Source organism: Pygocentrus nattereri, chromosome 13, assembly GCF_015220715.1.
Source record: "Pygocentrus nattereri isolate fPygNat1 chromosome 13, fPygNat1.pri, whole genome shotgun sequence".
Taxonomy (NCBI): Eukaryota; Metazoa; Chordata; class Actinopteri; order Characiformes; family Serrasalmidae; genus Pygocentrus; species Pygocentrus nattereri.
In genome coordinates this window covers 4,611,760-4,637,741 of record NC_051223.1, presented here as the reverse complement: position 1 = coordinate 4,637,741, position 25,982 = coordinate 4,611,760, and the positions used below count along the sequence as shown (strand labels likewise).

Sequence of the window (25,982 nt, the reverse complement as noted above, 5' to 3'; positions counted from 1 at the left end):
AGGCCTACATTTTGACTTAGTAATAGGCCTGTATATTAAGGATAGAGGATATTAGGGCATGGTTTAATCCTGTTTGTTTGTTTGTTGTCCATTTGAAGAACACATAAACGAAGATTGAGAAGTGACTGATGCAGGTTTTGCATTAAAATGCAAAGGATGTGTTTTATAAATATAATGAGTATGTTTTAGGTCCGTTTCAAGAAAATGAAAGTAACGCAGGAGAAGTGGTTAAAAGAGACATTGAATTACAAGGCAAATGACGTGTTTTATACATGTCTTTTTGTCTCTTGGATGAAAACCACGATGAGGAAGGAGCAACTTTTTTTTAAATTGCATTTTTTAATTTAAATATTCAAAGGATGTGTTTTGGTTTTTGCAGAGAAAACACCTTGTAGGCATACCAGGGTAAAATGGACAGTGCCCAAATGGTCAACCTTATGTCATATTATGACTTACAGTCTTATAAAAAAATAGCTTTTTCAGGACACACTTTCTACCACTGTGGTTGTACATATTCTGTGCATTTAGTTAGAGCAGGGGTAGAGCTCCTCGTCAGCTGGGTCAGGTGTGTAGACACAGTAATGTTTCTTGTATTAGCTCCACCCTGTCTTCAGTCCATATTTTTCTGCTTAAAAAGGTTATGAAAGTTATAAAAAGGTTCAAATATGCACCTTTTTCTCTAGGAGAGTGAATATAGTAACTGTAAAACTCATTAAAAGATTTAATGTGCATAGGTGTTTTTTAAGAACCTTGTTGTATTTTTGAGGGTGTGGACTGCTCAAGCTTTTCCTTTAGTTAGGTCTTTTTTTGATTGGTGTGAATACTCCACCCATATTTGATAATATGGGTCTTGGTTCACTTCCAAGTGAACTTTTGTTCAGCTCTTTGGATTTTTGCATTTTGTTGCACCGAAAGAGGGCAGCATTTTTTCCCTCTTCATCCAGCATAGCTTCAGCACAGTACTGTTTGTGACAGGAGGCTAAAATCCATTTGCAATGGATCTGGATTTTATGGTGTGATAGTCTAATGAAAGTTATAATAAAAATACATTGTTTGCACTCATGGATACAAATGTGAAAGTAACTGAGCATTTGCATCCCTGCTAAATTTCTGCCCAATCAAAGAACACCTATGAATTTAATTAGATTAACTTTAGCCACATCAATGTGAAACACAATGATTCAGGTGAAACACCTAAACTCTGGTGTGGAATTCAGCAAATAAACAAGGTGTGAAAAACAACCTTATATTTTTTGTACCCTAAGAGAATAAAATTTGTCTAGACAGTACTCTGTCCAACTCTTCTTTCAGGGCTCCATGTGCTCGGTCCTTCTGATCCTCTGATTGTGGAGCTGGGGGGCTCAGTGATGCTGCCCTGTTATGTTGAAGCCCCCTTACCACTGGAAGAGCTGGAAGTGGAGTGGAAGGGAGCAGACTCTGGAACTTTAGTGCATTTATTCCAAGACGGAGAAAGTCGACCAGAGGCTCAGAACCAGGCCTACAGTGGAAGAGCCAGTTTCTTTACTGAGGAGGTCGAACGTGGAAACTTCTCTCTCCTCCTCACAAATCTGACCACTAAAGATGCAGGAATTTACAACTGTTCTGTTTACAGTCAACAGGAAACTGGTCAAACATCAGTTGAAATAAAGGAGATTGGTGAGTGAAACTGATTTTAATAATGTTCTGTAGAAAATAATTTTGAATGTAAAAGCCTGAACAGGATGTCTTATTTTATAAAGAACAATATATGAGAAAGTTCAATACAATTCATGCACCGATCATGATTCTTTTATGGAAATGAATTTTTTTACCAGATTTTTTTTTTGTTTGATTTCATTAGCCTTAAACTCCCCCTCTTTCAGTTAAATATGAAAATTTTACAAATTTACAGCATAAGTTACATAATGAACCTAACTGCCTCTTTAAATTAGTAAATGAAAAATCAGTTCCATAACATCACACAATCAAACAAAGTGGTACATTGAAGCTGGTTATTTAACACAATCTATTCATGCTATGTCATTTTGGAAGCAGCCGCATTAAAATACAGCACTCATACCTTCCACACATTTCATAAATTTGTAACATAGTTAATTTTCATTTGAGATACAATGAGGTGCCAGTCTATAATTACACCTGTCTAGTTTGTACACGTATCTACAATTTTATCAGGAACACCTACCATATAGGTGCTATTATATACGTTTACAATTACTGACTTTCGCTGATTTCTTTCTGCATAGTTTATCAGCTGATCTATATCACATACATCTTTGGTCTTTTTGACAAGGCTGCTTATGGTCTTTCTCACAGGACTGCTGTTGACCCAATATTTTTTGAGTGGTGGGCAGTTCTCAGCCCAGCAGTGACCCTGACAGGGTAGTGGCATAATATTATGTGGGTTGATGGTATGAGTGTACCTGGCTCAGCGGTGTTACTGGTATAGAGGATAGCTAACACAAAGTAAGCTTGCAGAGTGTGTACAAAGTCCAGCTACATGCTGATGTGCTTGTGCTAGTGCCATACACTACCATCAGTGTCACTGCTGTGCTGAGACTGATTCACTACCCAAATACAACCCTGTTTCCAAAAAAGTTGGGATGCTGTGCAAAATGCAAATAAAAACAGATTGCAATGATGAGCAAAATATTAAAAGCCTACTTTTTAATTGAAAATAAAGACAACACATCAAATGCTGAAACTGAGAAATGTTATTGTTTTTTTGAAAAATATATGCCCATTTTCCATTTAAAACCAGCAATATGTTTTTAAAAAATTGGGATCGAAGCAACAAACACTGGTAAAGTTGTGTAATGCTAAAAAGCACCTGGTGGTAAATTGGCAAAAGATCTGTAACATAATTGGGTAAAAAAGAAACCACCATCTTCCCTGGGCCTGAGCTCATTTAAGATGGACTGAGGCAAAGTGTCCTGTGGTCTGATGAACCAAAATTTGAAATTCTTTTTGGAAATCATGTCCTCTGTGCTAAAGACATTCCAGCTTGTTATCAGTGCACAGTTCAAAAGCCAGCATCCAAGATATTATGTGGGTACATTAGTACACATGGCGTGGATGACTTGCACATCTTTAAAGACACCATTAATGCTAAACAACATGAACAGGTTTTGGAGCAACATAAGCTGCCATCCAGACAATGTCTTTTTCAGGGAAGGCCTCGCTTTTTTCAGCAAGACAATGCCAAACCACATTCTGCATGTATTAAAACAGCATGGCTCTGTAGTGAAAGGGCTAAACTGGCCTGCCTGCAGTCCAGATCTGTCACCCACTGATAAAATTTAGTACATTATAAAATGAAAAATGTAACAAAGGACTAACTGTTGAGCAGCTGAAATCGTCTTTCAAGCAAGAATGGAAAAATAATTCACTTTCAGAGCTAAAGAACCTGGTCTACACAGTTCCCATACACTCACAGTGTGTTGTAGCACCATGGAAAACATACCTTTATCCCAACTTCTTTTAAATGTGTGGCATCAAATTCAAAATGACCATATATTTTTCCAAAAAACAACAACATTTCTCAGTTTCAATAGTGGATATATTGTTTTTGTACTATTTTCAACTAAATATAGGGTTTACATTATTTGCATAACATTGCATTCTAGTTTTATTTGCGTTCTGCACAGCATTACAACTTTTTAAAAAATGGGGTTGCAATTTCTGATCATTGGTTTCTTTCATTGATTGATGAGGCAATGAAAGGCAGATAAATTGTGCATCAATAGATTAATTGTTCATCAGTCCAAAATGTAAAAATGTTGCAATCCCCTTATCTGGTACATGGTATGATTATCTAATGAACTAGTACACGCTGCATACCTTAATTTGTATATTCTGAAGTGAGGATTCTATACTGTACTGTTTTAAATGATTACTCTTTCAGAGTATTTGATTGTGACTGGAGGTCATGTCGTATCTGCGTATGTGGGTGAGGACATCACTATGAATTGTTCTGTGGACTCCCATATCCCACCTGAAAAGCTTGATGAGGTCTCATGGAAGAAAGTGGATCAGCAGATACAAGTGTTGATCTTCCTAAATGGTGAGGTCCAGCCTGAATCAACCCATGAGAGATACGCAGACAGAGTCGAGCTCTTCAGCCGTGAAGAAATCCAGAAAGGAAATTTCTCATTTAGACTGAAGGATCTCCGAACTGAGGACAAAGGCCAGTATATATGTGAAGCATTCTTTGGGGAGTTTGCTGATAACACAACTGTGGAAGTACAGCAGCTGGGTAAGTCAACATTTTTGTACTTATACTTTGGACAATACAATATGACTACCCTGAACACATATACAAAGTATAAGTCACTAACTGCCTTGAAACGTGTGACATAAAAATAAAAGTGTTTGAGTTTTCTTCAGACTATGTAGAATTTTAATTTTCTGATTTTTTAATTTAGAAGGTGTTGTGGGAAAGGCCTTTTTAAAAAGTAGGTGTCATGTAGCAGTATGTAGCAGTGGTGGCATTACTGCACAAAACAATTAGAAATTTGTTGAATTCATGCTAGAGGAATCAATACTGTTCTGAAAGCCAAAGGAGACAACACACTGCTGAATAGGAGTACCTAATACACTGATAATCAAATGAGAGTACGATTGTTCTGCATAAAATGTTTATTCAGGCTGTTATTAATGTGATTGTCATATGAAAACAGTTCACTTTGTCATTAGAAAAATCATCATCAACCTGCAGCTAAGAATTGAAAAGGAAACCAGAATGAAATAAGAATATACCCTTGTTTTCAGAAGCTATAAATGAATCTGTATTTCTGCCACACAGGTTTTTCCAGTATGCACACAGGGATATTGCTTCTTTGCATTATAGCATTTGTAGTTCCAGTTGTGTTAGGCTACCCAGCATATGTTTCTTTAAAAAGAAATGGTAAGTTCTTTATTTATTTGCTTTTGACTTCTAAAATATGGTAATGGAAGATTCTGTTACAGGGACTGTCTACTTATTTTTATGATTTTTGTCTACCTAGTGTCTATATTTTAAACTGACAGGTAAAGAATGATGGTCTTTTCTGTTGAAAGATTTTTAATTACTTTTTTCTGTCATTTTCTTCAGTTTGATTTGAGTTACTGGGACTAAATTTGGCACAGGTGATGTCAGATCTGCCAAAGCACCAGACTGAGTTAGCAATGTGTAAACGTCAGCTACCCACATTCCTCTCTCTAACATAAAGTGACTGATCTTCTGCTGCTCCAAGTCCCAGACAAAACTCCCAGCAAGTAGCTTATATGAGCTTTTGTTTATTTGTAGGTTTTTAAGTGCTTGTTATTAAGGTTTATTACACCATTCTTTTCAGAAGCACAGTCCAGCAGTTAGCTAGCTAGCTATAGATTTCAGGAATCACGTTACTGCTGAGTGTTCAAATATCAGACATGATATGTCTGTAATCTGCCTGACATGAGATGAAAGCCTGAGTTCTCCATTAACTGCAAAATGTAATTAGATCTTTAAAATGCGTGTTAGACAGCTTGTTCTCTGTTTGCCACTTTTACTCACCATTCAGAGTGTGGTGGAAAAGAGTAAAGCTGTTTTTCTAAGACTGAAGTCCAAACATGTAGGGCTGAACCCCTTCCACTAGCGTTGGGTTGTTTGCATAAGTAAGTAAAGTAAAACTTTATTTATATAGCACTTTTCCAGAGTGACTCACAGGTGCTTTACAAAATACTTACAAATAAAATACAAGACAATTAAGATCATTATAATCATATACTCAAATAAGTAATACACACAGTTTCAATACTCAAATGCACACCGACTTATAAAGTACATTGATCAAAAGCTGTAAATAAAATAAAAATAAATAAATCTTTAAACGCTTTTTAAAAACCTCAATCGACTCAGAGAGTCTGACATCAGTAGGAAGATTATTCCACAATTTTGGGGCATAAACTTTCAAAGCCCGGTCCCCCTTTGATTTTAAGTTAGTAACGGGTGGAGACAAAAGCATGAATAATTTTTTCAATGTCAGAAAAGGGCAGTAAATTTCTAACTTTACTAATATTTCTAAGTTGAAAAAAGCAGGATTGAGGAAGCCTCTTGATGTGTAAGGAGAAACTGAGGTGGAAGTCAAAAGTCACGCCGAGATTTCTCACAAAGAGCTTTGCCTTTAAACCAACACAATCAATAGCTAACTGCACCTTTTTGGAGATTTCCTCAGAGCCCACAATTAAAACCTCTGTCTTTTTATTATTCAGTTTAAGAAAATTTTGAGACATCCAGGTTTTAATGGCTGTCAGACAATTGGTAAGATTAGCCAATCTACCAGTGTCATTTCGTTTGACAGATATATCTATCATCAGCATAAAAATGAAAAGAAACATTAAATCATTGAATAAGATCGTCTAAAGGGAGCATTTATAAAGAAAATAAAAGTGGACCCAAGATAGACCCTTGAGGCACCCCACTGCTGAGAGACGCAGGGGCAGACATCCTGTCACCAACAGACACAAAAAATGACCTGTTTGATAAATAAGAATAAAACCATTTTAGTGCTGTCCCAGAAATTCCAGCCCATTGACTCAACCTTTCCAAAAAAATACCATGATTAGTGGTATCAAAAGCTGTCCAAAAGAATTAAGTGATACCTCACCAGCATCAGCATGCATTAAAAGATCATTTAAGACTCTCAGAAGAGCCATCTCAGTGCTATGTTTTGGGCGACAGCCAGATTGAAATTTTTCCAGAATGGCATTGTCCACAAATCAATGTTTGCGTGGCCTGGGAGACGCCACTGTCAATTATTTTTCATTCTGACATGCTCTGTTCTGAGAAGATAATAGTTCAGAATTTTTGAGTATCTACAATTAACCTGTATTTATTTATATTTCTTGAAATGTAACACTGGTAAATGATCTTTACTGTTCAAGTTTTTAGTATTGAAACAAAAATGTAAACGTTTGAAACAATGTTGACGGCTTTAAATTATAATCAAACGCTCAAACACAAATTCTTTGTTTCCTCGGTAGACAACAGCAAAAGAGCCTTAGCTGTGCAGTACACACTTGTCTGTTGTTCGAACATTGCTCTGTGCCTTGCCTTTATCCTTTGGGGGGTCATTGAAGGTAAGTAACGTAATTTATATTTCATTTATATTTTATTCATTTTATACAACTGTATAATAGCTTCAGCAATTGTAATAAGACTGTAGTAAGGCTTAAAAATTACATGCTTGAAAAAAACTTCCTCCATCACTTTGTAACATTATGACAATACTCTGATCCTTCGAACTAAGGTTGGAATAATGATGACCACATGGTATCTTAGCAATGGAGATTAGTAATCATTATAACAGGTTAGAGTCAGATGTGTAGAGTTTGGAATAAGTTGGAAATATGCTCAGTCTCCAAAATATCTTCCATATGTTGTATAGTTTTGTGGTTAAATTGTAGGTTTGTAACGATGAACTCAAATTCCAGAGTTTTCTGATATTTAGTGGAATCCATTTTTCAATCTTCCTTGTGCAATGTTTTCAGTGCCCCTTCCTGCAGGTCATTTGCTGGCTGTTTTAATTGGCCTTTTTTAAACCAACATAGGCATTTTCTTGGTCTTCCAGATTCCTTGACTTTTACAGCTCGCTGCCATTTCTACATGACATTTCAGCCTATGGAAATTAGCAGATGGAAGCACTTTGTCTTTTTTTTATAGCCCTCCTCTGCTTTATATGCTTCAGTTAACTTAATTTCTCATTCTTCAGACTGCTGCTTAGCGGCCTTAAGCAGGCTAGCTATGTTTACACTATATCAAAGTACACATCATTGAATTGCCCATCATCAGTCATCAAGCTCCCCCTTTTCAAGAAAATTCAGGAACACCTCCCATATATCTCTGAATTCATTCATTTTACCCTCGATAAAATATGTTATTTTTTCCAATGCAAGACTTGAGGTTATTCCTTTTATCCACTGTGGTAGACAAGGGGATTCTTCCTTTTTCCAGCTATTACATGTTTAGCTTCAAGGAGACAGAGGTTAATCAAGGAGGATTCTTTTTTATGGATTTTAAGTTCATCTGGGAATATTTAAAAATTCACCGTTTAGGCCTAAGAGGAACCTCCTTGTAAATAATCAATGACACTGTGCACACCCATATACAGTGGAACAGTGTACCCTTTACTCTGTTTGCATTTAACACAAGTATCTGGAATATTTGAGTTAATTTGGTGTAGCCTGAATGGTGTGATGTACCATCTGCCTAGCCATTTGTATTGAAGAAGCTTTGAATTAGTATTTTAGTGTTTGCATCTGGGCCTTTCCACAGGCCAGACGGCCAGACTCCATTCTTCCTCAGATATTTCCTTATGTAGGTCAGTCTTCCAGGCTCAAAGTTTACAGTTAGAAGATTCTTTTCATTTTGCCACCATAAAACTATAGAGAACGGAAATCTGGCCTCTTCCTTCTAAATGGTCTAGAGTTATTTTTTCTAATGAAGGTAGTGGTGGTATATCAAGAGATTTGTGCCTTGAACGGGTAAAGCTTCTTAGATGAAAGTATTTATAAAATGCTTTTGAGGGATATTATACGGTGGCTGTAAAATTAATCAAAATGTCAAAGAGCTGTCAAATGTCAAAGATATGGTTATATAGATTGATATTTATGTCAAATGTGCTGGAATAGCATAGTTAACATGTTTCCATTGATAACACAAGCTTTTGCAGTACATCAGAAAAAAATCAATTTGTCGGGTGCAGGGATGTCACTAGAGGTTTAAGGATGGGGGCCTAAGCCTGTCCTGGGGGGGTCTGAGGGCATGATCCAGGAGGATGTTTTTAATGGCCTGAAAATGATGAAACCATAATAGGAAAATGCAGAAAATATCTTAAAGTACATTTTTAAAAAATCTATAAGAACATTATTTAAAAATGACACACAGTAGATTTAACTCTTTGTAGTTTGTATTAAGTGCAAAGCTAGTACTTAAATACACTTACAACAGGTACAGATCAACCAAAGGTACTGATGTCGAGCAATGCTCACTGCTCTCTCTTAGATCAGCTGCAAGGTCCTAAATATATAAAAAAAATTGCATTACATCTGGTGTGTATAATTTTGATAGTCTTAATATGAAAAAATACTTGTCCAAGTGTTTGGCATTTTTATGTTGCCTTTTCGTGTTCTGTTACATGTGCAATGGCCTTTATATTGATAGCACATACTTTTCTGTCTATTAAGCTGTTATTAATTAAAAATCCTTAATTTACGTTTTAATATATAGGGTGGCAAATTTAAAGTATTACTGGCTTCTTTCTGTTTTTGCTGATCTCTTTCTCTTCCGATCAGTCTGTTCAAATATAGAGGGCTTTAATTGGCAATGGTAAAAAGTACTGCATGCCTGGTGGTGATGGACAATAAAATCTGGGGGTCACGGGCCAGCAGCTTCAGATTCTGTTTACTTCAACTATCAAAATGAGGAGAAAAGGCTGTCAGTTATTTTAACAGTGGCATGATTGTTGGTGCCTGATGGGTTGGTTTGAGCAATTCTAAAACTGCTTATGTCCTGGGAGTATTTCTAGAACTGCTGAGGTCAACAGAGAATGTCCAGACTGGTTCACACTTATGGAAAGACTACGGCAATTCAGATACCCACTCTATGACTGTGTTGAGCAGAAGCTTCTCAGAATACACAACATGTTAAACCTTAAGGTAGATAGGCTACAACAGCTGAAGACCACTGAAGCTCATCAAAACTAGACAGCTGAACAGTGGAAAAACATAGCGGGATCTGATGAATCTTGGTTTCTGCTGAGGCACACAGATGGCAGGGTCAGAATTTGGTGTCAACAGCATGAATCAGTAAACCCAATAATGGTGTGGAGAATATTTTATTGGCATACTTTGGGCTTGTTAATGCCAATCTATTATCGCTTGGATGCCACAGCCTATTTGAATATCATTGTTGACCATGCAAATCCTTTCATGGTCTCATTTTACCATCTTCTAACAGTTACTTCCCACATCATAATGCACAATGTAACAAAGCAAACCTCATATCTAACTACTTTTATGAACATTACAATGACTTCAGTGTTCTTCAGTGGCCTTCCCAGTCACCGGATCTGAATCCAGTAGAACACCTGTGGTAGAACGGGAGACTCCCAGCATGAAAGTGCACCTGAACATCTGCAGGAACTGCATAATGTGATCATGTTAACAATGTCCAGAATCTCAAAGCAGTGTTTTCAACATCTTGTGGAATCTGTGCCACAAAATTGAGACTGTGTTAAAGCAAAGGGAGGCCCTTTCTAGGATTAGTGTAGTGTTCCTAATAAAGTGCTCTGTGAGTGAACATAATATGCATACAAAATTTTCTATATTGTGTATTATATTATTATATTTATCTAAACTACATATTCTCAGTTGCCATAAAGGGTTTTGTTCTCTTGAACTGAGCTAATGGAAATGGATCCTAGTTAGCATCATGTTTTGCAATATTTTTAATATTCTCTCTGTAGACATTGGTGGCTACAGAATTAAGCTGTTGCGGGAGCCATTCCAGCTGTATTGTTGGATAAAAAAACCATCAAAAGCCTGAGGAGTGTGCTGAAGTCTAGATTCCCTAATTGAGAACCAATAACTCAAATTTATTAATGTTCTTTATTAAGCCATGGTCTCAGATGCTTTACTGTTTCTCCCACTTCATTAAACATTTGGGGTATCAATACTTATTTTTACTTTTAAAATCAACGAAATGTGTAATTTATCAAAAGCACCCAAACTTTTGCATACTAATATGACTGGCACAAACAAACAAAGAAAAAGAGTTGTTATTAAAGTCATTTTTCAACTTTCTGTATTTTATTCTTATTAAAAGTGATTATTTTACTGCAGGGTTCCTCACTGAAGCAGCTACTTGCTCAGCGATTAACCTGCTAAGGATTCTCTTCCTGTTTTGGATTGCTCCATATTTGGATACATTTAAAGGTATGTTTTACTCAGAAATATGGATTTGTGGGAGGCTGATATAAAGAAATAGAAACATAAAAACATAAGTGATTCAGTATAGTGTAGATTATGACATCAATCTTTCACAAAAAGCAAAATTCAAATGATGCATTATCCTTTTGTATTTTATATTTATATATTATATGTTCTATTTGTATTTTTGAGGAAACTGGGGAAAAGGATTGTAATTTAAAAAAGAAAATGTGACTTAAATGTGAGGACTATAGAAACTTAATGAGGGCAATGTATATTCAGTATGTGTACATAAACTGTCTGATCAGTATTTTCAGGCTGAAATTGTAGGCCTGTTGTCTTACAGCGATTCTTCAAAGATTTATCAAACGATCAGCAATCACACTAGAATATGCTGTGATAGCTGCTTTTGCTTATTCAGGTATGTACACATCATTTTTTATTTACAAGTACATCTTTATCTATATCTGTATCTCTCTCTCTCTCTCTCTCTATATATATATATATATATTTATATATATATATATATATATATACATAGTGTGTGTGTGTGTGTGTGTGTGTGTAATGATGTCCCTGTGACCCTGAGGGAGAAGCGGCTTAGAGGATGGATGGATGGATGGATGTAATGATGTGTGTGTAAGCTCATAGTCACCTGTAGTCACCTGTGACTGAAACATACCTAATAGCATGTAAAACCTCCATGAGTACGAATAACAGCTGTGATTCGATTTGTCCTGGACTGAATGTAGATGACATCAGTGTTTAGCCACTTTTGTATCAAAGAATTGAGCAGTTCAGACAGATTTCATGGAGGCATATTCCTCGTTGTTCCAGGTAGTCACCCAGATTTTGAAGTTCATTCAAATCTTGGGATTTGGTGGGTCAGTCCAGACGTGTGAATGCTCATGAAAGTCATCATGACAATCAGTCACAGTTGCAGCCCTGCCAGGGATAGGAATGTTATGTTCCTTGGTAAGATGATTAGCAAAATGCAAAACCTGGTTGTCCAGCAGCTCAATGTAGGCACTGTGGTTCAAATTTACTATGATCTCAATCAAATAATCAATTTGCATGTAATTAAAACACCCCCAGATTATCACAGAGCTGCTCCAGCTTGAACCACACATTGCATGCAGTCCTGATTGAAGGCTTCCTGAAATCTATGATGAACACGACACCCAGCATCATTCTTATTCAGGCAGAAATGAGATTCATTTGACCAGATAACATGTTTTTATGTCTCTTAGTCCACTTTTACTGGAAAACTTTGCAAGCAGAACTGAGCAAAGGCATCTTGCATGCCACACTTCTCCATATGTTTTAGGTATGCAGTTCCCTGTGGGGAGTTCTTTCATAAATTGGTAGTGAAGAACCTTGAGTTGACTTCTAGAAGCAGTTTATGTCTGGAAGCGAAGCGATTTTTATTCACAAGGCAGTCCCTGTCTGTCAGTATCAGCTGTCGGCCACAATTCTGATGAGAATTTCCTGTAGACTGGGATTTTTTACACTGCTGGTAGACCCCTACGACTGTACACTTCGATGCACCTGCAGATTTAGCTACTTCCTTCACACCATGGCCTTTGGCATGGGCAAATGCAATTACTTTTTTGCCAATCATTAACATCTGCTTTGCAAATCATTCACACTTTGAATTGACATTCACTGCACTGTACCAACTCTTCTCAGTCTGTGATTCCTGTTGCACACTTCGTCGCCATCTTCAGGAGCCTGAAATTACTACCACCTTAAACATGCAAGGTTAATAATTTTTTGTCCAGGAAGCTTTTATTCACATCAATAAAACAGTGGGTAGTATGTGAAGCAGTTTTAGACATTTTCTAGCTGCATGCACTGTGAGCAGCCCAACAGCCATTTTAAGAAATCTCTGAAATGATGACATGTACTGCAGTGTCCTCCAAGTGTCCAGAGAGCTCAAGTCAGCTTCTTGGGGCCAAAGAAAACAAACATACTTTTGGGTCAAATTAAAGCTAAGTGAATTAAACATCAAAAATCAGATTTGGATTAAATTATTGTAAGTGCAAAACTGCTAAAAGTGAGCCAAAAATTAAATGCACTCATTTTTCCCCCGACCCCAAAATTGATCACTGATGATGTTGCCTGAAGTTTGGTTCTTTAACTATGCAGCTCCAGTGCAAAACTAGAGTAGCTAACAAGTAGTGGAAGCTTATGCTACATCAATTAGTACTTTGCCAACTGATTACCTAAATCACACTTGCTTTAAAGACATTGTTTGGCTCATTGTTTTTATATAAACAAACAGAACAACCACATGCACATGAGAAGACAGGTAGCACATTCATAGTACGTTACATCAGCATTATATTAACCTCAAAAATATCAAATTTACATCTGTATCTCCGCTATCCATAGGAGTGATGGAATCCATCTGTTTTGAATGAAGTGAAAGAAAAACATCACACCTTGCTGACTTCAGACTGAACAGACAATTAAGGTTGCTCCCTAGAAGAGAAGTGTTTTTCTTTTACTTTTTTTTTTTTGTTTTAAATCTACTTTAGGTTTTATTGTGCGCTTATGGCACAATTATCAGCAGACCAAAAATATTGTAAGGCTGGGGATCATCATTGTTCTGCTGTCACTGCCGTTTCTGCTCTGCATAAATATCTTTGTTCAAGGTAAGAATTGCTGTTTTTTTTATTACATTACATTAAAGCTACTCTATGTAAGATTTAGGGATTTGGAGACCTCTCTGGTGGAAATGTGTAATTGCACATAAGCAGAAGAACGTTTGTAATGTGGGCTATGCTTTGAGCTGCTTCCCCAGGCGGATAAATCTGACAATTGCAAGTGCATTGAAAGAGCATTCAGAGTGCTCTCAGAAGAAACTTGAAGGACACATCTTCCGAGGATGCGAGTGAATTATTTACTTTTGCCATCATATCTTCATCAGTGTATTTAGATTTACTTGCTTCTGTTAGTAGATTTTGCATTTGAGAACTAAACAGCCCGTTTGTGTGACTTTAATAAGTAAAGACGTTTGAGATGGTCCAAAAACTCCTGTCCAATCTGACTGACACTTCTGACTTTTAAATGATTATTTCATGCTTTACACCATATTTTAGCTTTTTTTGTGCTGACTCAGTAATGCTACTTATTTCAGTTTTAACAAATAAGATCTGACATTTACATTTTTAGTTTATGCATATTAGGCATTTTTTACAAAAACCTGTTAGATTGCTGAGATTTTTGCTTAATCTCCACATGCTTTTTACTTATACTACATCTCAGAAGCATTGCGTAATTGGCCATGACCGGCATAAATATATTAAAAGCATTAAAAAGTTCAACCCAGTACAGCAGCAGACAAGAACATAAAGTGGCAATATAGTCAATAAATGCAGACAGTGATCTATATAGTTCATTATATAGTTGTGCAAACAAAAATAAAAGTTTTATTTCTTAGATTCAAGGACAACTAAAAAGTTTTTTACAGACTGATAATGGTAGTGAGGTGGGATATAAACAAGTAGAATGCCAGTCCCCTGACTCCAATATATCATGGAGGTGTCAATTACTGCAATGAGTTTTCATGAAGATTATTAATATAATCCTCTGATTTCAGCAGTTACTGGATTATTGGCAGAAAGTACTTTTGAAGGTTTAAATGAAAATTTAATTTGAGTAAGAATACAAATATTCACTTTTCAATAACACAGTAAATTACAAGTCTTCCAAAATAATACTTAAGTATACTTACAAAGTACAATTACTTTTTCCACTCGTGATTTTATACTCTAAAGGTCTGGGGAATTGGGAATTGTCTTTGGGTTTGCATATACAGTGGTCAGCCATAATATTAAAACCACCTGTTCTTTAATGGTCAGGATCCCCACAGCACTTAAATGACACTGGCGTGGTCGTGGTGCATTACTGTGTGTTGTGCTGGTCCGAGTGGATCAGACACAGCAGTCCTGTTGGATTTTTTTGGTGGATTATTCTCAGTCCAGCAGTGACACTGGGATGTTAAAAACTCCAGCAGCACTGCTGTGTCTGATCCACTCAGACTACCGAGAACAATCGACTACCAAAATAGTACCTGCTCTGTGGTGGTCCTGTGACCTATGAAGAACAGGGTAAAAGGGGGCTAACAAAGTATGCAGAGAACAGTATGTAACTGTAGAAGTCTACCTATATGGTAGGTGGAGCTGATTAAAATGGACAATGAGTGTAGAAACAAGGACATTTTAGTGGTTTTAATGTTATGACTGTCTGGGGTATATGTATATAGAATTGTTCTGAAAGTTATTTTCCCATGTACATATGGTTTAGAAAGTAAAAAGCCCTTTGCTATTGTGAAATGGAGAACACAGAAGACAAGAGTAGTGAACACAGCTTTGTCTCTATTAAATAACCTTTTTTTTGCGTAGCTTTGCAGCAGTTACACATGCAAACAAAACTTCTAGAGATTAGACTTTTCAGTATCGTTTTTCCATGCATGGCTTGATGTCTTGTGGGACTGTCATAATATGCCATGTTTGCCACAGTTTTGTGAAATTTCTGCCCTACATACTCAATCTTGTAGCAAGCCTTGCTAGATGAGTAGAGGGTATTGTAGCTGCAAAGGGTTCCAACTCCTTATTAACGCCTTTTTTCTTTGGAAAAGTATGTCCATCAAGCTTATGTAGGTGGAATGGTCAAATGTCCACATACCTTTGGCCATACAGTGTATATTAGTCACTGCTGCCACACAGAAAAAGATAATGTAGTAAAATGAATGAAGTGATGGAATACAGTAACAGCAACTTATGGGTTTACTGTGTTGATCTGCATATGAAGACTGCAAAAAAACAGATTTGGAAATGTTAGATTCAGTGTGTTTTCTACAGTACACAGTGCTTTGTGTTTGGGCCACTTCTATCTACAGCATGAATATGTAATTATGTGACATGCATAAACTAACTTGCTTTACTTCATGCACTCATGCTTGTCTCTCCAGTGGAATTAAAAAAACAGTTTCAAATACTTTCCTTGCACTCTTTTTCATATTTGTAGTCAGGATGCTTTAATCTCAACACAGAAAAATTTATTCACTTGTTCGCACTATTCAGATGCCAGCTCTACAAACCAAAGCTATAGAATAACTGTTTATGAAATTATGGTTTCTACCCTCCCCTGTGTCTTTAAATTGCTCCTTAACTATATTTTTCTTTTCATGTCATAGTAATGCTGAGTTTCAATGAAGGCTGCAATGAATTCAATATTCATAAATTTGTTTCATATATTTACATATGCTCAGATATAAAGTGGCGTACAAGCAGCTTAGCTTTCTGGTCTTTTTGCAAAATCACAGATCCTAAAAAACTTTTATTAATATTTTATTTTCCAATACAGGACTTACAAAAATCTTCAAACAAGAACAAACAAATTATATTTTAACAGAATTAATCAACGGTGCACGAGGGTGTTACGTTGTTCTCACATATGGTGTTAATATATGTAAGTAAACAGTTTCTGTTCTTTTTGTTGTATTGCACAATATTTGTTTTTGTTAGTATCATGTATTGTATAGTTACATTTGTCAATGTCAAAATCTCAAACATCATTATTTATGTAATTTCTTGCTTAATTTTACATTATTTGTGATTCAAGTAAAAATCAAATTAGTAGTGCAAAATTTCTGTTGATTTTCAGTCTTAATCTGTTACCTGATTGACATGAGAAGTGTTTACGTTAAAGCATATCAGTGTGCGTAGTTTTAATTTTTATATTTCATAAACAAAGGAATCTTAGTAAGTAAAATATAATATGTGAAATATCTAAATGAAATAATTACATAAGCAAAAATGCTTTAAGCATGAAAGTGAATCACAGTTTCTGATCAGGCTAAAGCATGTAATGTAACCATTCTCTCATTTTCAGCTAAGTTGGTGCTGTTCATTCTACCATTTCTGGAGATGATTTTTGTCTATTTCAGGTGTCAATGTAAGTACAATACTCTGCATATTGTTCATGTCCAAAACAAGCCTCCATTTTTCCATCATTTGAATACAGTGACTTCAGTTGTGTGAAAATATGTGAATTTCATGAGGCTCCAAATTCCTTTGAATAGTCTCATTACATTAAGATACTTTCCTGAAAGTTAACCTTTTGCAGATACATGTTTTTCTAAGGACAGCAAAAATATTTTTGTATAATTGTATTTAATTATTAAATGAAAATAGGTTTCCTTGAGGACAAAATTTTGGATCATTATGCATTAGTAAAGGTTATTTTACTGTACATCAGTGAATTATAATTATTAACAACAATGTTTTGTATGTATTATTAAACATATAAACATAAACTGCTAGCTTACTACTTGTAGCCACCTGCCTAGCTAAGTTACCAATTAAGGTACTAAATATAAAAATGCTCTTGAAAACTCAAACAAAACAAGTTCCTTTAAAAGAAATTGTATTACAAAAGTCTCTGGTATACATGTATAACACCATGAGCTGTTTCACATTAGGCAGCTGGTTTTAACGGTAGACTGGGGCCATATTTGGGTCTGTACAGGCCAGAAACATACTCAATGCAAGGATACCAACACAAATGACAAATGCTCAGACAACACATTGCAAACGCATGGTCCTTCTGTACAAACTCATCATGCATTCTTATATTACTATGGCAGTTAAAACACTCAAGGGGACAGTTGATCATGAGAAAGCACTCTGGCAGTACGACATTGTCATTATAGTGCCCCTTGCTGTGATGCTTACAATGCATATTCTGTTTTCAGTGTTCATCTCAGTTTTTATACAAATCCATTTCTAGAAAAGTTGGGACCCTGTGTGTAAATACAATGTAAATAAAAATAGGATGCAATGATATGCAAATCATGTAAACCATATTTTTAAAGGAAAATACTACAAAGACAACATATCAAAGGTTGAAACTGAAAAATGTATGTTTTTTGAAAAATATTAATATAATTGCATTAATAATTTTGAATCTGATGCCAACAAGACGTTCCAAAAAAGAGAAGGGGCATGTTTACCACTGTGTTTCATCACCTCTTCTTTTAACAACACACTGTACGGATTTGGGAACTGAGGAGACACTGCTGTAGTTTTGAAAGTGAAATGTTTTCCTGTTCTTGTTTCATACAGGATTTCAACTGCTCAACAGTTCATGGGCTCATTTATCATAGTTTTCATTTAATGAACCAAATGTTTTAGGTAGTGACAGGTCTGGACTGCAAGCAAGTCAGTTTAGCACCCAGGCTCTTTTAATATAGACCAATGTTGTTGTAATGCATGCAGAATGTGGTTTGACGTGGTCTTTTTGAAATAATCAAGGCCTTCCCTGAAAAAGACGTCATCTGGAGGGCAACTATAAAAACTCCACTTATTTGTGTGATCAGGATGTTGTTTTTATGACTGCATGATCATTTTAACAATGGCAATGTAAGCAGAAAAAACACATGCTGCTTTTTTCTTTCTCTTTTTTTTCTTTTTATATTCAGGCTAAGAGTTGATGTAAGGTAGAAAATTATGGAGGTAATTTCTTAAACTGGGAGTGACACAGGTATCTGCAAGAATTAGCTTCTTTGACAGCTTTATTCCATTTTTTTTCAGGAACCAAACTGCAGCATCATTTAAGGTTAAATGGAAAATTTGAATAAGATGCTGGCAAATAGGAAAACAGCTTCAGCCTTCATCTTGATGTCAAACTAGTATTAAACTACGTTCTTTCTGTAATGTAGAAATCATTCATTCATCAGTCATTATGATGTGTGTTTATTGCCAGACATAACAAATAAAGGCAACATGCCTTACAGTCTCACACATTGTGAAATGATGTATATATCTCATATAATGTAAACTGAAGGCAGCAGGCAAAGGAAAATAAACAGTTCAGGCATGAGAAACAGCAACAGTCTGCGATCAGATTGATATTTTAAAGCACTTTTATAAAATGAAAAAAAGCAGCCACAGTTTTTCACCAGTTTTGCATTTAGAGCTCATCAAAATAGCACTATTAATTTTGAGACCAAAAATGACAGTAAATTACAGTAAATCTAAATTGCAGTAAAAAAAATCTGGTAATAGCTGCGTTCTTCATGTTACTATACATTTCCTGTGTTAAGTCAGTGATTTCCATTAAAGGAAAATAATAGCCAAGAGACAGTGTAAGGAAGACTCTCCAGAATGAGTAGAATCCATAATCCCGTTTAATCCAAAACACAAAAATCCAGAAGCAGAGTCAAAGAGTACAGAAAAGGGTCAAGGCAACCCAAAACCATCAACAGTGAGGAAACAAGGCCTGGCATACAGGCAAACTAGCAATACTTCACACTGAGGGTTTGGGTTAGGGCCCTTAAATAGGCAGGTGAAATGAGCTGCAGGTGAGGGGTCAGGGTGCAACTAGGGAGTATGTCAGTATTCAGGTGAGGACGGGTTCCACACCTGACAGATTTATTTCAGATGTAATTATATATATATATATATATATATATATATATATATATATATATATATATATTTTTTTTTTTTTTTTTTTTTTTTTTTTTTTTTTTTTTTTTTTCCAGTGAGTCAGAAATTTCATCTGCTTGGTAGTATTTGGTGACATTGCCTCTATGGGATTCGTCTTACTAGCTGTTATTCGTCTGCCACAAAAACCTAATTATTTCAATGAGCTTTATAATAAAACATGAATTATATAGAAATTTTGAAATGCATTCATCTGCTTGCGCTGTCAAATAAAAAAGTAAGCGACAGCTGTAATATTTTGGCCAACGTCTTTTTTTCTTTTCTTCTGTTTTTTTTTTTTCTGCTGTTGTTTTTTTCTTTTCTGTGGTAAACCAGATATCCGTTCATGAACAGGTCCAGGTAAAATGGTAGCTTTAAGAGATTTACGTGAGATAAAATAATCTGGTCATTTTAAATAATTTTGGTGCTAACCCCTTTGCGAATAAAAGTGCAAAGCAATTTAAAAACTTTTTTGATTTGCTTTTTTGTATTTAGCATTTATAGCCACATTAACATTTTACATGATTTTTCAGTTTCTTATATTATTTTAGTAATGTGCAGCATTTCCTTTGAAGTAAAATGCCACATTCAGTGCTCACCCCTGTAATACCAGGTCAGTGTATTGAAAAGATGTATTTGGGCTTGCACAGGAGTAAGTGGAATTTTTTCAGATTTTTTTTTTAAACTGCTAGTAAACACTTTCGTCTAACTTTACTTGTTTTCTTTTACACAGGCTTGTTCAACAGAGGATCAAGGGGTAAGTCTAAATCCACATTGCCTAACAGTTCTTAGGTCAGTTATTGTACTCAGTTGATGAGTTTGAGATAAACACAGACAAACTATGAAATGTCGTAGTTCTACATCTTGGAAAAAAAACAGGAAACTCATGATGTAGTGGTCTAATATTTAAGATGATAATCTAGTATGTTTTTAAGGCCTGCTCAGCTCCTCAAGCCATGCTGTAGCAGTGTCTAGACTAGATTTTTATTTATTTATTTTTCTTTTAAAGTGGTGAAATAGTAGTGGGCGATATACCAGTTTATCTTAAGGTACTAGTTTTGTCATTACCATTATACGGATAGGCAAATAAATGCAGATAGTACGACATACAAACAGTGCAGAACACACTGATTCCCTCACCTCTTATGTGGTGAGTTGCAGCCTGACACAAGTTTGTCCAATTTATTGTCAAAGGAGCAGACATGAGTTGTAATGTGTTCATGAGTTGAAGTGGGAAAGGAGAGTGCAAGGAAAAACAGTCTCTTGGAGTTAGCTATTAGCCTTTAGCCGGCTATCCGTGTGCAGCACTCCTCGCTCGGTCAGGTAACGCTGAAACCAAGAGGCTACACAGCTTCTCAGCTAAAATGGAATGTGAGCAGCTGTAAAATTAAATTAAATTTCAGCAGCATCTGATGGTCATAGATTAAAGCCTAATGCTCAAGCTACATTCACACAGCAAATAAAAGAGGCCCTAATCAGATTTTTTCAAGTCCTTTCTAAAAACTCAGAATGAGAGGAGAGAAAACATACTGGGAAAAACATACAAAAACAATGGATCACTTATTGATGTGTTATTAATACATTAATATAATAATAATATAATAATTTTAATTCATATAAACAGTGGATGAGAAAAAAGTAGCAGAAGTGCTTAGCATAGAAAATCTTTAATATTTTGTTTTTTGCAGTTTTAATCCGGATGTCAGTTCTGTTAATCTTGGAGATCGTGTGTGCATCATCATCAGTCTACATTCATTATGACTTACTGGATACTTTGGATTTTCGAAAAGGTAGGTAACTCCATCCATCCATCCATCCATTATCTTCCGCTTCTCCGGGGTTCGGGTCGCGGGGGCAGCATCCTAAGCAATGAAGCCCAGACCTCCCTTTCCCCAGCCACTTTCACCAGCTCTCCAAGGGGGATTCCGAGGCGCTCCCAGGCCAGCTGGGCGATATAGTCGCGCCAGCGTGTCCTGGGTCTTCCCCGGGGTCTCCTCCCAGGTGGACTCGCCTGTGACACCTCCCGAGGGAGGTGTCCAGGAGACATCCTAACCAGATGCCCGAACCACCTCAGCTGGCTCCTCTCGACGTGAAGAAGCAGCGGCTCTACTCCGAGTCCCTCCCGGATGACTGAACTTCTCACCCTATCTCTAAGGGAGAGTCCAGACACCCTGCGGAGGAAACTCATTTCGGCCGCTTGTATTCGCTATCGTATTCTTTCAGTCATTACCCAAAGCTCATGACCATAGGTGAGGGTGGGAACGTAGATCGACCGGTAAATCGAGAGCCTTGCCTTATGGCTCAGCTCTTTCTTTACCACAACAGACCGGTAAAGAGCCCGCATCACTGCTGACCCAGCACCAATCCGCCTGTCAATCTCCCGCTCCCTTGTACCATCACTCGTGAACAAGACCCCGAGATACTTGAACTCCTCCACTTGAGGCAAGAGCCTATCCCCGACCCAGAGAGGGCTCTCCACCCTTTTCCGCCTGAGAACCATGGTCTCGGATTTAGAGGTACTGATTCTCATCCCAGCCGCTTCACACTCGGCTGCAAACCGATCCAGCGAAAGCTGAAGTTCGCGGCCTGATGTCCCCAATAGGACCACATCATCTGCAAACAGCAGCGATGTGACCCTGAGGTCACCAAACCGGACACCCTCCATCCCTTGACTGCGCCTAGAAATTCTATCCATAAAAATTATGAATAGAATCGGTGACAAAGGGCAGCCCTGACGGAGTCCAACTCTCACTGGGAACGAGTCTGACTTACTGCCGGCCATGCGAACCAAACTCCTGCTTTGTTTGTACAGGGCCTGAATGGCTCGTAGCAAAGAGCCATGTACCCCGTACTCCCGAAGCACCTCCCACAGAATACCCCGGGGAACACAGTCGAATGCCTTCTCCAGATCCACAAAGCACATGTGGACTGGTTGGGCAAACTCCCATGAACCCTCCAGAATCCTGGAGAGGGTGAAGAGTTGGTCCAGTGTTCCACGACCAGGGCGGAACCCGCACTGTTCCTCCTGGGTCCGAGGTTCGACTATAAGCCGGACTCTCTTCTCCAGTACCCCTGCATAGACCTTGCCAGGGAGGCTGAGGAGTGTGATTCCCCTGTAGTTGGAACACACCCTCCGGTCCCCTTTTTTAAAAAGAGGCACCACCACCCCAGTCTGCCAATCCAGTGGCACCGCCCCCGATGTCCACGCAATGTTGAAAAGGCGTGTCAGCCAAGACAGCCCCACAACATCCAGAGCCTTGAGGAACTCAGGGCGGATCTCATCCACCCCTGGAGCCTTGCCACCAAGGAGCTTCTTAACCACCTTAGCGACTTCGGCCTCAGTAATGGACAAGCCTATTCCCATGTCCCCAGACTCCGCCTCCTCACTGGAGAACGTGTCGGTGGGATTGAGAAGGTCCTCAAAGTACTCCTTCCACCGCCCAATGACGTCTTCAGTCGAAGTCAGCAGCACACCATCTCCACTATATACAGTGCTAGTGGCACACTGCTTTCCCCTTCTGAGTCGCCTGACGGTTTGCCAGAATCTTTTCGGAGCCGACTTAAAGTCACTTTCCAAGGCCTCACCAAACTCCTCCCATACACGGGTTTTTGCCTTGGCGACAACTGAAGCCGCAGATCGCTTGGCCTGTCGATACCTGCCAGCTGCCTCTGGTGTACCACAGGCCAACCATGCCCGGTAGGACTCCTTCTTCAGCTTGACGGCATCTCTCACCTGGGGTGTCCACCACCGGGTTCGAGGATTACCGCCCCGACAGGCACCAACTACCTTACGGCCACAGCTACAGTCAGCCGCTTCAGCAATGGAGGAATGGAACATGGCCCATTCTGAGTCAATGTCCCCCACCTCCCCCGATATCTGGTCAAAGTTCTGACGGAGGTGTGAGTTGAAGATCAATCTGACAGGTTCTTCTGCTAGATGTTCCCAGCAAACCCTCACTATACGTTTGGGCTTGCCTGGTCTGACCGGCATCTTCCCCCACCACCTGATCCAACTCACCACCAGGTGGTGATCGGTTGACAGCTCAGCTCCTCTCTTTACCCAAGTATCCAAAACACATGGCCGCAAGTCCGATGACACGACTACAAAGTCAATCATTGAACTGCGGCCTAGGGTGTCCTGGTGCCATGTGCACTTATGGACATCCTTGTGTTCAAACATGGTGTTCGTGATGGACAAACTGTGCTTTGCGCAGAAGTCCAAAAACTGAACACCACTCGGGTTCAGATCAGAGAGGCCATTCCTCCCAATCACACCCCTCCAGGTCTCACTGTCATTGCCCACGTGAGCGTTGAAGTCCCCCAGTAGGACAATAGAGTCTCCAGAAGGAGCACTTTCAAGCACCCTTCCCAAGGACTCTAAGAAGGCTGGGTACTCTGAACTGCTGTTCGGTGCATAAGCACAGACAACAGTCAGGACCCGTTCCCCAACCTGAAGGCGTAGGGAAGCTACCCTCTCGTCCACCGGAGAAAACCCCAACATACAGGCACCGAGTCGAGGGGCTATGAGAAAGCCCACACCTGCCCGCCGCCTCTCACCATGGGCAACTCCAGAAAAGAATAAAGTCCAGCCCCTCTCAAGGAGATTGGACCCAGAGCCCAAGCTGTGTGTTGAGGTGAGCCCGACTATATCTAGCCGGTATCTCTCAACCTCGTGCACCAACTCAGGCTCCTTCCCCGCCAGTGAGGTAACGTTCCAAGTTCCAAAAGCCAGTTTCAGCAACCGAGGATCAGAACGCCAAGGCCCACGCCTTCGGACACTGCCCGATCCACAACGCACCGAACCCCTACTACTGCCCCTCCCATTGGTGGTGGGTCGATGGGAGGGGGGACTCATGTAACTCCTTCGGGCTGGGCCCGGCCGGGCACCATGAGTAAATGCCCGGCCACCAGACGCTCGCTGGCGAGCCCCTCCCCCAGGCCTGGCTCCAGGGTGGGGCCCCGGTAACCCTGTTCCGGGCAGGGTACACAAGTCCCGTTTTTGTGTCTTCATAGGGGTTATTATGGATAGGTAGGTAACTGAACTATTTAATTTATTTAAATTGTACTTCAACAGCTTTTCACTGAACAGTCCAAACATGGGCATGGTGTAGATGGAATTTTACATATGATATATCTCAAATACCACTAGTTCTTTTTCTATTAAGTTTTCTTATTTAATCTCTCTATAATTTTCCCATTTGACTTTTACCAGTATACAGATATGACAAATTACACTTATCTTTACAGCATTTAGCAGACACTCTTATTCAGAGCGACTTACCAAAATGCTTTGTTATCTAATCGAAGAAAGTGTCTTGCTGGTTACAAATAGGTTAGAGAGAAAGATAATCCTGAGCTCATATAATGCTGGAAAGTCCATGTTGATACCATTACTGGACAAGTTCTACGAGCCACACCTTCACACTGGAAAAGAGAACTGACAGTCGACTTTGAGATGATGTATAAGGACACGATTATTCATTTAACTGCCTCCGTGAAGAGAGTGTACGCATCAGAGCGGGCGGTCTAAACTTTCACTGTTAAAACACGCTAAATGTTAAAACTCAAACATCTAACTTGGTATACAATGAAACCTAAGGAGGAAAACATAAAAGGGAATGATAAAGAAAATATATACTTACCTTCAGACACCTGGGGAAAGAAATTCAAAAGGGCACGCACACGCTGAACACCATCCTATGTGGACGGGGTAGAAACCATCCATTTTCTGCTGGGGAATGGTAGGGGGTTTGGTTTTCCGCATGTCTCCCTACAAACTTGTCACGTGTGGCAGGAAGAGGAATGCCTAAAAGCGGTAGAGCTTAACTCAGAAAGGAGGAGCACTTGCTCGAAGCTGGAAAAAGGTGGACTGAGCGGACTAAGTCTTCCTTATGTGTCCTGCAGACAAACGGCATCCATTGTAAGAGGTCAAAACCTATGGACTAAAGCCAAAGATATTGTTGTCAAGCCTGAAGTTGTTGGGATAAATATGCTACATAAAGGCTGGATTTAGCCTTGTTTATTTTGTAAATATATTTCACTTTGTGTTTTGCGACACTTGTAAATAGTGCACTTATTTGGAGAGTTCATAGAACAATTAACTGGAACTTCTATTGTCCTGGCTTCCCTTGCAACTCCCCTTGGGCACTATGAGCACACACAAAAAGTGCCACAGATACCTACAGAAAAAAAACAGAATTAAACACAATGCAATACAATGCATTTCAAAAAGTGCAGTTCAATACATTATAATAAATGACTTTACTCAGTGCTCATTTTAAGTGTTGCATAAAGAGACAGTCTTCAGTCTGCAATTAAAGACCGTGAGAGACTGTTCAGACAGCCAGCAGGGGTTTGTTCTGATCACCTGGTTGCCAGTACAGAGGAAAGTCTTGGTGTTTGCTTCCACGTGTCTCGAAGGATAGCGGATCAAGCCAAGCTGTACTTGAAGCTTGAAGGGCTCGAGGTACATGCTGCTCCATGAATGATATGACTTAATGAATAAGTCGTGATCAGAGTACAGTCTAGAGTAGCCTGTTAAAC

General features: G+C 38.5%; 1 protein-coding gene across 2 annotated transcripts in view; it reads left to right on the top strand.

Moving 5' to 3' along the window:
• The window catches only part of LOC108431415, a 35,533-nt gene that overhangs the window by 988 nt on the left and 8,563 nt on the right, over positions 1 to 25,982 (top strand). Inside the window, exons 2-12 of one of the 2 annotated variants that reach the window (XM_037543893.1) lie at positions 1,312 to 1,656; positions 3,902 to 4,252; positions 4,802 to 4,903; positions 7,000 to 7,095; positions 10,858 to 10,950; positions 11,291 to 11,365; positions 13,485 to 13,601; positions 16,366 to 16,422; positions 16,846 to 16,908; positions 20,173 to 20,196; positions 21,128 to 21,229. In XM_037543893.1, coding sequence (XP_037399790.1) covers positions 1,312 to 1,656; positions 3,902 to 4,252; positions 4,802 to 4,903; positions 7,000 to 7,095; positions 10,858 to 10,950; positions 11,291 to 11,365; positions 13,485 to 13,601; positions 16,366 to 16,422; positions 16,846 to 16,908; positions 20,173 to 20,196; positions 21,128 to 21,229 — 1,425 coding nt within the window. Of the gene's footprint in view, positions 1 to 1,311; positions 1,657 to 3,901; positions 4,253 to 4,801; positions 4,904 to 6,999; positions 7,096 to 10,857; positions 10,951 to 11,290; positions 11,366 to 13,484; positions 13,602 to 16,317; positions 16,423 to 16,845; positions 16,909 to 20,172; positions 20,197 to 21,127; positions 21,230 to 25,982 lie in introns of both variants that reach the window. The other variant, XM_037543892.1, reaches the window with a different exon arrangement.